The 17669-nt window shown below is 42.9% G+C and overlaps 1 protein-coding gene across 9 annotated transcripts in view; it reads left to right on the forward strand.

Annotated features, from left to right (window-relative positions):
• The window catches only part of LOC147026600 (ras-specific guanine nucleotide-releasing factor RalGPS1-like), a 278462-nt gene that overhangs the window by 79811 nt on the left and 180982 nt on the right, over positions 1-17669 (forward strand). For all 9 annotated transcript variants that reach the window (XM_085882173.1, XM_085882179.1, XM_085882171.1 and 6 more), the window contains one exon: positions 7667-7767. In XM_085882173.1, the coding sequence (XP_085738299.1) occupies positions 7714-7767 (54 nt within the window). In that variant the 5' untranslated portion in view covers positions 7667-7713. The remainder of the gene's footprint in view (positions 1-7666; positions 7768-17669) is intronic.

The following is a 17669-nucleotide window of genomic DNA, read 5'->3' on the forward strand; positions in this document are numbered from 1 at the left end:
CCTCCAGAGCCGCCAATTTTGTTTGTAAGGCTGCATTCAATAAAGTGATCAGATAGAAACAAGGCAAGATCTTTGTTTTCTTCCAGTACCATAACATTTACCAGTTTGCTGGTAGCGGTACTGTGCGACTTCCTTCACGATGTCTCACAGGTTGTAAGTCGTGTTTGCGTTTCACTATTGTGCCCGCTTTGATGGAGTCTTTCCAACATCTATCAAATGCTATAGTGATCCTGTCATGGGCTTCTCCCATGTTGTATACCATTTTGGCAAATATTTCTGCATATTCAACAAACGTCGTTTTGTCTGTTTGTTTTCCCAGAGCCATCACCAATGCTTGGCCATGAATAACTAAGCAGGTTATTCCACTTAAGTCTTAAAGCCACAGTTTTTGGGATCGTAACATCAGTGGTTTGCACTTTGGTTATTAGTGACTTGGGCCCAAAAAAAAGTTGGGTTTCCAGTAACATGCTACTCAATGAATGCGGTTGGTCGGTAGGGATTTTTATTTTTATTTTTTTGGACGTGTTTAAATGGAAGCAATACAGAATTTCAGATTCTACATTATTCCAACTAGTATGTTGATAGTTGAAAAGACGTAAAATCTATGAACTTTAACATGTCCATCTTCAGACACAAAATTTGGAGTAAAACAGTGTTGTGTACACAAGTCGGAGTATTAAATGACACCAATTTCGTATCTCTGCTCGGTTTCCCTTAAACAGTGAAGCTGGTCTCGGCAGTGATAAAGACAGCACATCATTAACATGGCTCAACAGGACATATGAAGGAATTGGAGAATACGAATCTCCCAATCTTCATTCCTCAAAATCTTGTATGTTTAGATATTAGACTCTTTCCAGTGACACAAATCCTAGATTATGCCCTTTGGGGGCATTCATGAAGTATTATTATACTCTTCAAAATAAGAAACTTTAACCTTCTCCCCTACCCCACCCCCAACTGATGCACTTTAAATTTAATCTGCATAATCCGGCAAGATCGCAATTGTTATAACCCCCCCCCCACCACCTAGATACTCCTTCTCTTCTCCCCACTCCCCCCTCATCTCTCTGCTCCCCCTCCTCCCCTGTATTCCTATCAGCAAAGCGACAGGTAGTATTTGCTGGTATAAAATAAAATGTGTATAAATACTGTTTGCAGGGTATAAACAGACCCCTCCCCCAACAAAGTACAGTGTCATCTATTAAAGGTACACACGAAACTGAGATAATAACAGGATCTTGCAATCTCTCTTACTTTGTAACAAAACTGGCTTAAAATTATTTTCTCTAAATTCAGTTCTGTATTTTAAAATATTCATTTACACCTCCCTTTTGATTTTAGACCTACAATCGGGCCCAAAAGTTTGCATACACTTCAGCAGAATACAGTTGACTTCCATTTATACCTCTTTTCTCTACAATAATCATTCTTTCCATTCCGAGAACAATTTCAACCATTCTCCCTTGTTTCTATCAAGGGTTTCTGCAACTTTTGTACTTTGGATGATTTTATTCACAGTTTCATTCATGATATGACAAAAATAGCGGGTCAAAAGTTTACATGCACCAAGGTGACTTGCTGCATGATTGGCTTTCGAAAGGCCGAGAATGCTCTGAAATGGCCTTCTACCACTTGCATTGTTTCCTCCACTCTCTGCTGATTATAATTGTTATGTAATCGGTCAACTAGTGCTCCAATGGCTGTATAAAGGGCCTAGGTTTCCTATTCAGGCCCTATTTCCATTTGAGCCAGCATGGGGAAGGCAAAAAAATACTCTCAAGACCTGAGGAAGAGCATTATCCAGTTGCACAAGTCTGGGACTTCTCTCAGGGCCATATCTAGGCAACTAGAAGTGCCACGGTCATCTGTCCAGACGATTGTGCAGAAGTATAGGGACCTAGGGACAACCAAGATCAAGCCGGAAGTCCAAGTTGACACCAACCAATGAGAGGGCATTGGTCAGAAAGGTGTGCTTCAACCCCAAGACTACCAAGAAACACCTGTGCCAAGGATTGGAGGCTTTTGGGATGAAGGTGTCACTGTCCACCATCCAGAGGGTCCTGCACCGAAACGGACTAAGAGACTGCAGAGCATGAAGGAAGCCCCTCCTTCAAAAATGCCACTGCAAAGCCAGGCTGAAATATGCAAGAAAGCACAAGGACAAAGATAGAGGCTTCTGGCAGAGTGTCCTTTGGTCTGATGAAACTGAGATGAAACTTTTCGGATACAATGACCTATAGTACGTCTGGCGAGAGAAGGGAGAGGCCTTCAAACCGAAGAACACAATACCCACGGTAAAGCATAGTGGTGGCAGGATCATGCTATGGGGATGTTTTGCTGCAAGTGGTCCAGGAGCACTGTATAAGATAGATGGTACCATGAAGAAGGAAGACTACTTGGAAATTCTCCAAGGGAACCTGAAGCAGTCCACTTGAAAGCTGGACCTTCCTACATGACAACGACCCAAAGCATACTTCCAAGTTGATTGCTGGATGGCTTCAGCAGAACAAGGTTGATGTTTTGGAATGGCCAGCTCAAAGCCTGGACTTGAATCCAATGGATAATTTGTGGACTGAATTGAAAAAGACAGTGCAAAAGAAGAAACCCACCAATTTGACAACTCTACCAACACCGTGAACAAGAATGGGTTAAAATACCTTCAGAGAATTCTAAGAAGCTGATTGATGGTTATCCTGCAAGACTGACTGAAGCTCTCAAGGTTAAAGGCTATGCAACAAAGTATTAGAGTGTGCTGTATGTAAACTTTGACCCGCTATTTGTGTCGCATCATGAATGAAACTGTGAATAAAATCATCCAAAGTACAAAAGTTGCAGAAACCTTTGATAGACATAAGGGAGAATGGTTGAAATTGTTCTAGGAATGGAAAGAATTATGATTATTGTAGAGAACAGAGGTATAAATGGAAGTCAACTGTATTCTGCTCAAGTGTATGCATACTTTTGGGCCCGACTGAATGTTCACAATATGCTTCTTCTTTATCACAACATTGCATTTAGTTTTTTTTTTTTTTGTGGTAGCCGTTTTTCACCAGACATAAATACATCACATGCAGAGCTCATGGGTTTGACATCTTGTGTGTTTTGGTGACCACATCGGCACTTTAAGTGAACAAAACGACAAACACCAAATGTCTGCACAGAAGCCATGACTTCTGTCAAAGTCAAGAATATCTATCCAGCGTCCATTTTCCAACTTTGAATAGACACCATCGATTTGTCCCAGGTGGGTTGTGCAATGTTTTTAAAATGTCAATAAACTTTCTGTATGTTCTTAAGTGAAATAAACAGCTGCTGATTTTCTCTGAGTCCACATTGGTCAACAATGGCACAGAATAATGCCATGCACAGCTAACATAAAATTCCCCTTGGAAGTCGACCCTCACAAAAAAAAACACAACATAGGGCTGGGTAGGAATTTATTGGAGTAGGTCGGGTTACCGAAAACTCAACAATATATATATATATATATATATATATATATATATATATATATATATATATATATATATATATATATATATATATATATATATATATATATATATATATATATATATATATATATATATATATATATATATATATATATATATATATATATATATATATATATATATATATACCACAAGGAGAAAACCAGAGATGTCAGGATAAGTCAATTTTGAAGAAACTGAAAAACAAAGTTTCAAGACTTTGGTGGACTGTTTAACTGTCATATAGATTTCTTTTCCAGTAAAAGGAAGAGTGATCATTGGCCGATCAAATTAAGCATGTAGCATTTGCCAAGCTTCTGTGTTATTTAATTTAAGAGCAAAGAACGAATCAATGTTGCAAATTGACATCACTGGTTCTTCCCTTGTTTAATAATTGCCATGCAATTTTAACCCAGGATGTGTAGCAAATTCATGCTTGTTGGTTATTATCACACATTACATGACTTTGGTGATCGCAAATTATTTTTTTCAACATTAAACGGTCATTGTTTTTTTGTTTGATTGGTGTTCAACGCCATACTCAAGGGTATTTCGCTTACATGACGACGGATTCTCCATTTCTTACTCCGTACTACTTAATATGATGGAAAACCGGGAGGAAACCAAGGATAAACCACCCCCGCGATAGCCGAAGTCACCTCATGTGACTCCCTCATATACCTAAGCAGGTTGATTGGGTGGTGGGTACATCGAATGAGGATGGGTACTCAGACGCGCTAACCATTAAGCCACGGCGTGGGTCCCATAAGAGTCACAATAAAGGTTTGACCAGGCTTGAACCACGATATGCACCAACTACAGAGCCCATGATATAACCAAATTGGCCATTGTAGTGCTCAGAGTTTATGCTGTGAAAGTTTTACAGCCTTTCATTTTTTAGTTTCTCCACTCTGAATATTATGGTGGAACAGTTAACATGAATGAAAGGGAGATAACCAGGAGTAAAGTACTGACAACTCTGGGTTTCTACTTGTTCAGCTTTGACAACACTTGTTTTTTTTCATTGCACGGCAAAACTTTATACCATATAAATTATGTGACACCCCTGGTTATTTGTTAAAGTAATATTGTGAGAGGAAACCTTATGTTGCCAACTATTGGCAGGTGCAATAACCCTGAAATTTATAAAAAGTGACATCTCTGGTTTTCCCCTTGTGGTATATATATGTATATGTATATATATATATATATATATATATATATATATATATATATATATATATATATATATATATATATATATATATATATATATATATATATATATATATATATATACCTTAATAGCAGTGTGTAGGCTTCAATCGGTTTTTGCTAGCGACAGTGGTGGCACTGGCATCAGCTAGTGCTACAAGATTTTGTCTAGGTGGACTATGTGCCCTGCTCTGTAAGCAGTTATTAATAATCTTCGTGAGATACTCTGCCCACTATAATAGAGTTCTGCTTGTTTTTTGTTTGGTCTACTATGATATACAATGGGCCAAAATTATGTTGGAGGGTTACACATACACATGTAAATGTATGAGTTAGGATGCTCAAACATATTGCTTGGTACTTCATGCCTGGTAAAAATGACATGCAAAGTAAACACAAAATATAATGGGTAATGTAATGAATCTGAGCAAGTGGGGTGTTTTGGGCCCCGAGATAAAAAAATAATTTTTTTGTTACTCTCTGCAGCAATATGGAATCTTGAAACATCATACGCACTTTTGATTGGCTCGTTTCGGCTAACGAGTTCACAAAACATGAAATGGTTTGGTTGCATTGTAGCCCGATTGTCAAATCGACAGAATATCATCTCTGTTCTTTATTTTTATTTTTTTTTAAACCTCTAAACTCGCTCTGTTCTGAATTTTTTTTTCTCTTTTAATTCATGGTCGAGACTTGTGGAAGACCTAGGACACAGAACAAATCAGGACCCAACACAACAAAGAGAACAGCAGGAGAAAGGGGAAATGCTGACAAACGAGGGATGTAGGTAACGATGTGCATTAGGGGCGAATGCAAGGGATGGACAGGATAGATACATAAGCAAAATTTTGCAAGGGGTGGAGGTGGTTTAATGGGTGTAGAAAAGATCATTGTTTTGAGTTGGGATGGGGTGAACAACTGTCGTGAAGACCTGGAGGGAAGAATGACATTGAAGGTGTGGAAGATGGTTCCATGGAGGGGGGGGGGGGAATAAATGAGTGGAGGTGAGCAGTGGTTCAGGATTTAGGCAGTTTCACTAGGAGGGGGATGTTGATGGACGATGTGCGTCCTGCAGATACTTGGGGGGGGGGGGGGCGGTGGATAAAGCATGGAGAAGGCAAAGGGTGCAAGACCAGAAATGAGGCTGAAGAATACAGGAAGAAGAGGGACCAATGAGCTGTCGGTGATGGCAAAGTGATAGGCCTATAGACTCAGCTTCATCACAAGAAATTCCAATGATTTTGATAGCCATGTTTTCCATGATGTCAAGCTGTGCAAGATGTGAGGCAGGGGAGCTGGCCCAGAGGGGAAAGCAGTACTCCATCAAGCTTCGGATGAAAGCCTTGTCGGTGGATAGTTCACTTGTGCCAAGGAAGGACGGCATCTGGCTTTGTCGGCCAACTTTGAAATGTGGCTTGCCCAAGAGAGATGATGGCTGAGGGTGAGACCCAATAATTTGAGTGATTGAACCTCTTTGAGACGGTTGTTGAGAAAGTAGATGGGATTATTTGCAGTATGAGAGAGATAGAGAGATTAATTGATTTCTCAGGATTGAAAGACTGATTTCCAAGTGTTCATCCAGTTTGTGTTTTTTTTGTCAAGGTCTGAGGAGTGGGATGAGGCTGCTGCCTGTCTACCAGCAGGATGGGGGTGTCATGGGAGAGTGGAGTCATCAGCAAAGAGATAAAAATGATTTTCCAGAGTCAGTGAGATCATTGATGAATATTAGGAATATGATGGGGGCCAAGAACACTGCCTTGGGGTACTCCAGAATATGGCTCAATAGCTCATAATTCGTATTTATGGCTAATGCTACACATAATGTCCGATTGTCATGATTAAACGATATTTTGTGGTCGATCTTTATTGACAATATCAAAACTCCAGTACATGAGTCGAGTGAATGTGCCGAAAAACGGCCATTGTTTTGAGTCGGCCATTATATGGTTAATAGCTCAAAATCGAGTCGAGCAAATACTTGATTCGGATTCAGCATACAAAAATACGTCTCGTGAGAATGAGTGCCCGCCATTAACATGAAGTGCTTCCATTGTTACCTCCACCACTGACGGTGAAGTAGGTTATGTTTTTCACCCCTTTCTGTCTGTTTGTTTGTCTTTTTTTGTTTGTTTGTGTGCATTATATCTCAAAAAATTATGGACGGATTTGGATGAAACTTTGTGGACATGTTGAGTGTGTGACAAGGAAGAATTGATTCAATTTTGGTGAAGATCCGGATCTGATAATTTTTTAGTGATTCTTCACCATTGAGAGATAGTGCTAAACGGATAAATATCACGATGTCTGAAAAAGTTGTGGACAGGTTGGATGTGTGGCAAGGACGAATTGGTTAGATTTTGGTGAAGATCCGAATCTGGATTCGACTACGAGAATTATTTATTTTTTCAAGTGATTCTTCACCATTGAGAGATAGGGCCAAAAACGATATTGTACTGTATAGAATGATATTTCAAAAATGTATTTGGCCCGATATGTTCTCATGGATCAGGCATTGCGTGGCAGAGGTATGCGCTCTACCGAGTGCCCTTCGAGTTCATTTGTTTTTTTTTCTTCCAAATTTGAACCTGTCTTCCAGTAGTGGTCTTCTTATCGACCTTTATCTGATAACTACTAGAATAGCTAGCTCTCGAAATATTCATCATGTTTTTGTTTTCATCACAGTTGGGGATGGGTGAATCAGCCAACAATGGCAAAGATCACCGGTAGCGACTGTATGACCTGAGATGGTGCGGTATGCCTCTTTTGAAGCGTTGGAGAAAGCCCACTTGAAGAACTTCCTGTTTTGTTGTTCAAAAGCTGAAGGATTAGGCAAAGTGATTGTCTCTACGAAGAAAATTGAGTTTGTATCGTCGCAGGTATAACCCGTGCTATTTTCCATGGTTCTCGTGCCTTCACCATGACTTGTTTTCCTTTATTTGTTTCATTTTATCCAGGCGACATGGCCTGTCCTCCTTGAGCTAACGTGAGGGAGGTGGCAACCATGGAAGTGAATGGACAAGCATCAAACATTAATGTCATTCCTGCTTCCCCAGAGGTATGTACGCGTCACAGAAGCATTTTATAAATCACATTATGGATTCAGTCTGATTTCGCTTTGTTTGTTATTTCACTTTGAGGCCGTATAACCCCACTGCCATACAGATATTCTTCCACCTCACAATTGCTTGTACAAGGTATGCAGGTTGCTTGATGTTTCCATTTCCCCATTAGACAGTTTATTTCTGCACTGTTGTTGACAATTAGAAAACACTTTAAAGCAGAAATTTGAACTTTTTCAACAATTGCGATTGTTTCTCCACCTTGTTTGGGGCAAACGCTTGTTGAATTTGGCACAGTTTTTTGTTTTCTGACTGGAGACAAACGTTTTGTTGATGTAGCAATGAAAAAGGGATGTGCAACCCCTAATTCCAGTGAAAATGCTTCACTGTGGTGTGTGTTTATGTATTTGTCATATAATACAAACCGCTAAACCAAACGTGGCAAGTATGCCAAAACCTCCACATATGTGTTGAGAGGCCTTCTTCATCCTGAAGGTGTGTGTGTGTGTGTGTGTGTGTGTGTGTGTGTGTGTGTGTGTGTGTGTGTGTGTGTGTGTGTGTCATATTGTATAATATGTCTGTACATATAATATACAGTACAACATGTCACGTACAATATGTGTATATGTGCCGCATCCACCAGTCATTATCTGCATTTGTGAGTTTCTAAGAAAGTGGATGCCATGACTGCCTGCTGAGGCTGTGACATCATTTATTGGGAGGTGGAGATGGTTAGTGTTTCCAAGTCATACTTTGCTGTTTTGTCTTGGAATCAAAATAATAAACCCATGTTTCATCGGGGGTGATAAGCCGGGATAAAAAGTTCCCTGGATTTTGACAGAACAGTTCCAAAAGTGCTGTTGATCTGAGAGATGAGAGCGAGATGAGAGTTTGCTTTTGTTCATCTGTCAACATTTGTGGAACCCATCTTGCAGACACCTTGCTAAGCTTCAAGTGGTGAGCTAATAATGAGTGTTTACTGTGTATTGCCATTTGAAATGCCAACAGACTCAGAAATTAATTTCACACTCAGTCGACGATCGTTCATGACAAGATCATGCACTTTTCCAATGGTTTCCTCAAAAACGGTCGTTTATGGTCGCCCGGACCATTTGGCATCTGAAGATGAAGCTCTGCCATGTTTAATTTGGCAACCACTTAACAGTGGAGTAATCTGGCTGTCTTTTAATGGCTGTCACAAGTCCACCTGTACTGCCTGCAGTCATCCCCTTCAGATTGAGGTATTTGATAACAAACAGCTCGCACATCAAATTTCTCCATTTTTGGGTTTTCTGTTGATGTGCTTCTCAAAAACCCAAAAAACAATGCAAGCAATTAAATTCTGTATACTTAACCAAAAAGCGTTGTATTGGAGGCAAGTCACAATTCAACCTGATATCTGAATTCCTCAGTCAAAATAATAACTTTTTGATCAACCTCATTTTATATATATATATATATATAGTTACGACTTGCGCGGTTCGGACGGCCACGCACGACCGCTTCAGCCCAAACGCAGTCGCGCGCCCGCCGAAAGCCGGAATTCAGTCGTAGCCTTCCGGGTAACCCCGAAAACCCGCTACAGGTGCCTTAACGCACCATAAACTTGTCAATATCCTGTCCGCGTGGTACAGGGTCAATCGCCGAATCTCGCTATACCTAATGATCCATGTAGACAGAAATACCTCGACGGAGACTTGTACGGAATGAGCCGCTAAGCGCGCTCGTCCCGTGTGCATTTTGTTGAGTGGTTTTAAATCGCCAAGTTCCGTCGGACCAAATTGTCACGTTTATCAGCCTTAATAGCCAGCTAATTTCCTGAACGCATCATGGTAGGAAAGTGACGCAACGAGCAGATGTACATTCAAACAATGGGGCATTTATTTTATACAGCAGGCAAGCAATCGATGGGGGAATAGGGAAAAGACACGAGAGCAGATTTAAACCGAATAATAAGCAAGGCAAATCATATACAGCACAGGCACTTATACAATTCACTACTTATTAGACGGGGCCCACACACACACGCAGACAGAAATGGACCAAAATGGTCTTTAATGGGACCTCCAGCCCGGAGGACAGTCGGGCTGAGGGTCAGGGTAGCTGGCTACCTTGCCACGAGCGCGCGGCTGGACGTCCACTCCTTCCCAGAGCTCTGGCCACCATCGGATGGACCAGCACAGCTGAACCCAGCTTGAGTAAATCGGCGTCATCGCCCCAGCTCGCGATCACGCGAAGGAGCAGGTGGGGTGATGATGAGGACAAGGACCAGGGCTGATAGCGACGAGCAAGCCCAGCCAGGCGGACTCCTGAGGCTCCTTCTCTCTTCCCTTCTCCCTTCGTGGATCTCTCTCTAAAAATCTCCTCAAGAACCTTCTATCCTCTGCTTCCCTTTTCGTCCCTTCGTGGACCTTTTATTCTGAGGTCTCGCCTCCAGAAAGCGGCACTGCACGGCTCACGGTTTAGGATAGTTCTTCTTCACACCGGACGACCTTCTGCCGTGAGCCCTCACATTCCTCTGAGGCATGCCTTTTCTTCCGGCGTGACTCATTCGCCGCCGGTGGGGGCTGCCGCATTCCATCCCCCCCCCCCCCCACGAACTGCTTTTATGCCCTGTAAGAGTGTATCGCACATCGTGACAATAGTCAAACTTCAACTCTGAAGCAGACTAAACACTTTTCGTTTTACATTCGTTTACATGGCGATGTGTGCCGTCACCGCTGAGAGGCGTCAAGAAGTCATGATGTCATCGGTCACTCGCTGACGTCATTACATCTGTCGTCGACAGACCGTTACCGCTGAGCGGTGTAATTCCACTCCTCGAAAATAGCGTCTGCAATGTAAAACCCTCTTCTGCACATGTTGACTACCTCAGAATGTGAATTTGACACAAAATATGTAACAAGAAACATTGTATCTCTATATTAATACTGAAGGACCAATTTTGTGCTCCTCATAGTGGTGGCGTCACGTTTTTCTCGGTACTGTGACCTGAGAAGTTTTCACACGGTGTTTGTACGTCAAAGTAGACACGTGCACAAATCAGGGGACTTCTTCACAAGGAGTAGTGTACACCAAAAATGTTGTGTACAAGGACGTTTTGTAGGCCTCATTAGGTAAGGCCATGGAGTACATCGACTGGGATCCGGCTCTTACAAGCGCCGCCACTGGTTGTCATATTGGGCTCTTGGAACGGAATCCGCCTGTAACGGGGTTTCGGCTAGTATATGATGAATGTCGGCTCCGGATAACTCCAAGAGTACGGCGTGTCTGAAGAGACCACGATAGTCAGTCGCCTCAGAACTTCCCATGGGATCTCACGTCCTATGTTGTGTTACCATGCAAAGAAGGTTGGGAAACGAGCAAGTACCGTGCGTCAATCATGAAACATCTTGATTGTTGGGTGAGCGGGACCAATTGTTGCGTCATTGCTTCTCACGATCTACAAGCTCAATTAAATCTTGGTTAACTAACCCCCAGCTGTCTTATGTCTCCATCAAAATAGACAATAAATAAAGACAAAATTGGTTCAAGCATATATTACAACCAGACATGGATTTGTCAGGCAGGTATCAGTCATATAGGTACAGGGAATTCACAAGCAATTATTCACAGGCACGTACATGTTCCCCTTATCCCCTAATTGACATTCTTGCCTCCAGATACTTGTCAATAACTTATCTGCTTTAAATTAACCTGGCACCAAACGTGCATCCAGGTAAGAGAGATGGGGAGGGGCAAGGTAAAATGTGAGATGAGAAAAAGAAGATGGGGTCATGTGTTGTGCACCTTGTACACCTTGAACCAACCCAGTTGAGCTCGTGCTACCCAATGGTTCTGGTAGATGGTCTTACACCTGGACACCTCATGCTCTGCACTCGGTCCCTCCTCTACGCCACCAATACGCCATCCTCTCCATGTGCCAAGCGATGGACTTGCTGCAGGCTTTTCAGCGGGAAAACGCTGGGAGGTGTGCGAGGAAAAGCATGGTCGGTGATGCAACCAGGCGCACGAGTGTAAGGACCGAGACTCAATGTGAAGGTCCTCATAGACGAGAGGTGAAGGATGTGTGTGAATGACGAAGAAAGGCATGAGAATGAAAGGAAATGTGGATAAAATAATGAAAGGCAGTGAGAGAAGGGTAAGAACGAGAAAGGAAAGCGAAATGGAAGACAGAGGAGAAACCCATTAATAAACAAGAAGAAGCTCTAAGCTCGTCTCTCTGTGCAAAAGACCAAAGGAAGCTCTCGTGTGCTGTGCATTCTACCTTTTATGGGTCCCTTTCCCACCCCTCGCTCAGACCCCCACTGTGTCCAGAGGAAGAGTCGAGGCGACCGGGGGGTCCTCCCCTCTTACGCCATTGACGTCTTGTTGCTCCAACCTCCGGTGGCATCCTGGGATTGGTCCCGGGTTCTTGGTGTGCTGTCAAGTTAATTATGATGGATGGAGCCATCTTTCATGAAGTAATGGCTCACAAAATCACGAGGTTCACCAAACCGGTAAGAGATGGTTTCTAGGAACGTTTTCATATTGGGGTTTGAAGGAGAGGGCACGGCCCCAGCACTGGTCGTCAGTGGAGAAAGTGTATGTGCGTGCGCTGTAAGATGTGAGAAATGGCTGCAGACAAGAATGTAGAATAGAAAATGACACGTGGGATTTCGAACTATACACTCTCAACTCATGTATGTTAATTTACACATCCCCTTTTGGATATAATTAATGACCTTATTTAATTATGTCCTTCATCAATGCGTCATCCTTGTTCACCTCGCTCTCCCTCGCTGAGGTCTTAATTTGCCACTTTGTTTGGCCTTCTCAGCAATGCCTTGATTTGGAACAGGCTGCAACGGTTTATGAACGATGAAGCGCTCAAAATTTTTTTTTTCCACTTTCCTCACTGATGACATTGAATGCCTCATCCACATAGCTCCAAATCGATGTGTGTACATCGCTTTTGTAAGAGCTATAATTTTCAAATTAGCTTGGAGCGATTTCATGCATTATATGATGCAATTTTCCACGATCTATTCTCACAGACTAATTGACATAGATCATCGAGATTCATGAACCATGTTGGGAAGTTGTGTTACTCTCAAAGTTTGTTCCGAGGGCTCTTTTCAAGATCGTCACTGAGACCCGGACAACTTCCAACTGCATTTTGTATGTAATATTCCCAGGGGTGATTTGTCGGTTCTTTGTGAGGTTCTTCTTTATCATTCCCGTTGCTCCAACCATCACTGATACAATTTTGGTACTCTTCAGCTTCCAGGATCTATTTCCTTTATTCTTGAGATCTTGATATTTGGTCATTTTCTTGGTTTCTGTGTTATTTACACCAAAACCACTGGGCGCTGAAATCTCAATTAGCAATGGCTTCATTTCCTTTTTGTATCTGAGTACTATGGCCGGTCACAGTGCTTTGTTTTCTATGGTCACACTAGATGGGATCATCAGGTCGTACATAAGCATTGTGTTCTTGTTTTCAATGTTTGCTTTTGGTTTGTGTTTCCATGAGTTTTCTGGAACTGGGATATTGAAATTTTTGCAGATGTGCCAGTGGATTACTTTACGTACCTTGTTGTGTCTTTGTGTGTACACCTGTTCTGATATGGGTTTCTTGCTTCCCGATTGGAGGTGGCTCGTGTTCTCTGTTTCTACTTTGTAAAATCTACACTTGCCGATTCGCTCAGTCCCACTATGTTTTTTTTAAAGCCAATCATGTAGGGTCCTTGGTCTTGGGCATTTATGATGATTTGTTCTCTGTCCCAATTGAGCTGACCTCTTCTTAGCTATTCCAGTGATCTTGCTTTGTCTATCCCCAATCTATCCAACTCTGTTTTTGGACACCGCTCCTTTCCCAATTCCATATCCAGGTGATACATGATGTCATTGCTCGGTGTTGAAGGAAGGGAATACTCAGTTTTCACTCCATTTTTTGTTTGTTTGTTTGTCCAAGCGATATTGTTGTGGGGCCAGGTATCGGCGGCGAGCACGACTGCTAGATGGAGCAGCAGAGTCGGCTCGACCGATCACCCGGAATTCAGATCGTACTTTTTCGGAAAACTCCGAAAGTACGGTTCCCTTATCGGACCGTGAAGCGCCAATATTTATACCACGTGGTACAGGGTTATTTGCCAATTTTTCAAAATACCAAGAGACCCACGTGGCGATTTTACCGAGTCTCCACACCCTCGACGGTACCCGTACGGAACGAGCCGCGAGCGTACTCGAACTGTGTCTGACCCGAGCGGACGGTCACCAAAGTCACGTCGGTCCAGATGTCCCCTTATGGCACCACAACGGCCTTGCTAATTTTCCAACACGCAGCACACTAAGCCAATGGAGGAAATTACACGAACGAGCTGATACATTTCACGAATGGGGATATTTATTAAACAAATAAGGAAATGAGAGGAGCCCGTAAGGGCAGAGTTATCCGAATATTAATAAGCACGTATGTACAGCAAGGCACTTACCAATTCATTACTTAGCAGACTGGCGCCACAAACACACACGCACACCCCCAAAATAATCGGACCCAAAGTGGTCTTTATTCGGACCTCCAGCCTGGAGGACAGTTGAGCTGAAGACCAGATTCAGCCTCGGCCCTGTCCACCTCGTGTGGTCTTCGCGTTGAGTCGATCTGGGCACCAGCGAGAGGTGAGCCGAACGGCGAGCCGCGATCAGCTTCTTCAGCTCCGCTCGTCCTGGCAATCAAAACCACTCCTCCGTATCCCTTTGCAAGACGGCGCGCACTTTTGCGGCTCCGGTGGTGAATGGTGTCTCCATGCTCTTGATCATTGGGAGGAGGAGGAAGGAGACGACGACGACCAAGACCAAAACAAAGATCAGCCCTGCGAGGATTCTCTGTTCCTTTTTATCCTCTCCGGCATGCTCGCTCAGGTGTGATTCGTTCTCGGGCGCAGCTCACTCAGGCATGGATCATTCTAGGGAGGCGCTCGCTCAGGCATGGATCATTCTCGTGTGGGGCTCCTTGGGCGTGATTCATCTCAGGCGGGGCTCGACCTTTCCCCTACTGAGCGCGCGGCCAAGCGAATCTGTGGGTGGGGCATGACCTTTCCCCTACTGAGCGTGCGGAGAATGCCGGGAGCAGAGGGTTTTTGCTGTTTTATTTGGAGCCGTAGTAGTCTGCAGCTGTTGTTTTATTTGGAGCCGTAGTAGTCCGCAGCTGTTGGTGTTGAAATAAAAGGAAATCCTAACCATCAAAATAACTTCACAGCACATGAGCATGTAATTACCCCTTAGACAAGGGATGGGAAGCTATCTATTCACATTTACTTATCAATATAACAGCTATAGGACCTGTATGTTGAGTGCAGTAAACTTCCAAATCCGCAACAATATCTCAGCCATCCTTTGAGCTAAGAAGCTGAAATTTTGGGACAAAAGTGAAGATGTGCTTTTGCAAAAGTGGTATTTTTTAATTTTTTTTTTTATTAATCAGTTAGTGGTTCATTACTTAATCATTATCTATTTATTAATTACTTATTTATTTTGTTTCTCATCTGGGCAATATCTCCGGCACCTTTTGAGCTATGAAGCTGATATTTGGACATGACGGTGAACAAGTGGTTTGGCTATAAAGACTATTTTTGATTTATTGATTGATGAATTACTTAATTTTCAAAAAGTTGCAGATTCAGATGAAACGGTACTGCTTTTGGTAAGCTTTAGGCAATTGATTAAGAAATTAATTATTTTACGATAATTATTTATTTATTTATTTTAATTAAGCAATCAATTATTGTACACGCTCCCTCCCAATTCCGTCTCCATGTGCTGGCTGCATGGTGGCATCGTCGGGTGCCGAAGGCAACCCAGCAATGTCGTGTGCTGGAGGATTTGTTATTTATTTATTTGGCATGAGGTATGCCAAATTTGGCATGAGGTATGGCGTGTACTTTGAATGTATGCCTTCATTTCCCATATGCCCATATTGAGTTTGTTTATAATTTCCCAGTAGAGACTGGTTTGTTTATAAAAAAAAAAAAAATTCTTCATATTTCTCTGCTCTTCTTTCTCTCTCCCAGCTGTCACTATATATATATATATATATATATATATATATATATATATATATATATATACACACACACACACATTTGCAGTTCTGCAAAGACGGCACTCCCCCAAGGGGCAATGCACCCAGCATATAGTGGTTGCGAGACAGTTGTTTCATTAGTCTTGGTTCAGTTCGCCTTTCCATTATATGTCGTGGTTACATGGGACAAGATGCATTGCGTAGGGCTTATTGTTAGGTCTTTAATCCCATTTGCTATTCTTTCACCAAGTTCACTTTACTTCACAAGCAATCTCTCCTTCACGCACACACATGCACGCCACAGAGTGAACGGTGCCGTTACTCAAGGGCCTCATTAGCATACGTGTGCCATTCACAAACAGATATTTCACCTCAGACCCTCACCATACTCACCATGACGCTACAACCTTCGAACCAATCATCACAACGCCTCCTAAAAATCCCCACAGTAACCTACAAACATCTCCTCCCTACAAACGCTTCTGCCTCCTCATCACAACTGCTTCAACCACTCCCAGCGCTTCAACGTCCTTAACACGAGCACCATAGCACTTCCCTGACCTCATTACAACCACTATGAAACACCGCAACCACAGTCAGTTCCCTGAATGCTCACCACAGTCCTTTGGGATGCTGGGGACCAGAGTATATTACGAGTCTGAACCTATTGGCATGTAACTCAAAACGCAAATATGTGCTGGGGCCTGTCCAATGTCATCTGGGTAGTCCTGGCGCTCCGCTAAATAATGACGCTCGATTGGAGCCCAGCGCACAACATGGCCAGAGAATGCTCCCAAATATCCGTGCCCAATGTAAATCCCGGAGCTCTGTTGCATGGCCGAGTTTGGGAGCAAATGAGGCCATTTTCAGCTCTAGAGTCTGGCGGGGTGGGGCTACTTCTCAGGGTGCCAATAAGAATGCTCGGATATGCCTACAGGGCATTTTCATCCGCTTTTTGGCTCTTACTTCACCCGGTCTCTATAAAACAGCTGCAGAGCCTGAGGAGAGAATCAGTCACTGAGCCATTGCAGCAGTCACTGAGCCAGAGCCGAGCGAACAGTCACCGAATCATTGGCGAGGAGTTACTGGGTCATCGGCGCCCAGCTTCCACCGCCAATCTTCATTAGCATTAACATTTACAGATGTTCTCACATGCCACGTTAAGCTATCATCTCACACATTCTGTCTCTCCCATCCACTGTCTTGTCTGCTGTAGACGCAAATTACTAAAAGAGCAATTGGACACGCACTCCTCCCCTTTTCCTCTTCTGCATCACATTTTCACTTCATTTGCACCTCCCACTCACACACCATAGACACCCCCAGCTTTCTTCTCTCTCTCTCCCCCCCCCCTTCCAAAGTGACTGGGAAGCGTAGGTCCATCAGCCGTGCCAGGTATTGAAAGAGGTCGAGAACACCTGAACTTCCTCATCTGTCTCGCTCTCTAATCTCCTCGGGTGTGTGTCTGATGGCACCTGTATTGTTTGCTTAAGTTAAGATCGTAGAAGTTTTATATCGATTTAGTTCTTTCCTGTGTGTTCTCTTTGAATTTAACTGCATTTCTTTTTCCATACCTCACAAATCCTTGCTTTCCCCTGCTGTACATATTACTTGAAATAAAACCCTTTTGATTATTGCCACACATATTTTTCCTTGCCCTCATAAATAAATTGCTAATGTTATAAATGTACCCAGCTTGTTCTGTCTTTTTCTTCATTGGTCCAGCGTGGTCTGCACCTTAGTTTAGCCAGTAAGTTCTGCCCCACTAATTTGCTCTTCTTAGGCAGTGCACACTCACTGTATTGCTCGGTCGTAATCGGGGGGGGGGGGGGGGGT

This window comes from Eptatretus burgeri, chromosome 5 (assembly GCF_056783735.1).
Source record: "Eptatretus burgeri isolate ZD-2024b chromosome 5, Ebu_testis_v1, whole genome shotgun sequence".
NCBI classification, from domain to species: domain Eukaryota; kingdom Metazoa; phylum Chordata; class Myxini; order Myxiniformes; family Myxinidae; genus Eptatretus; species Eptatretus burgeri.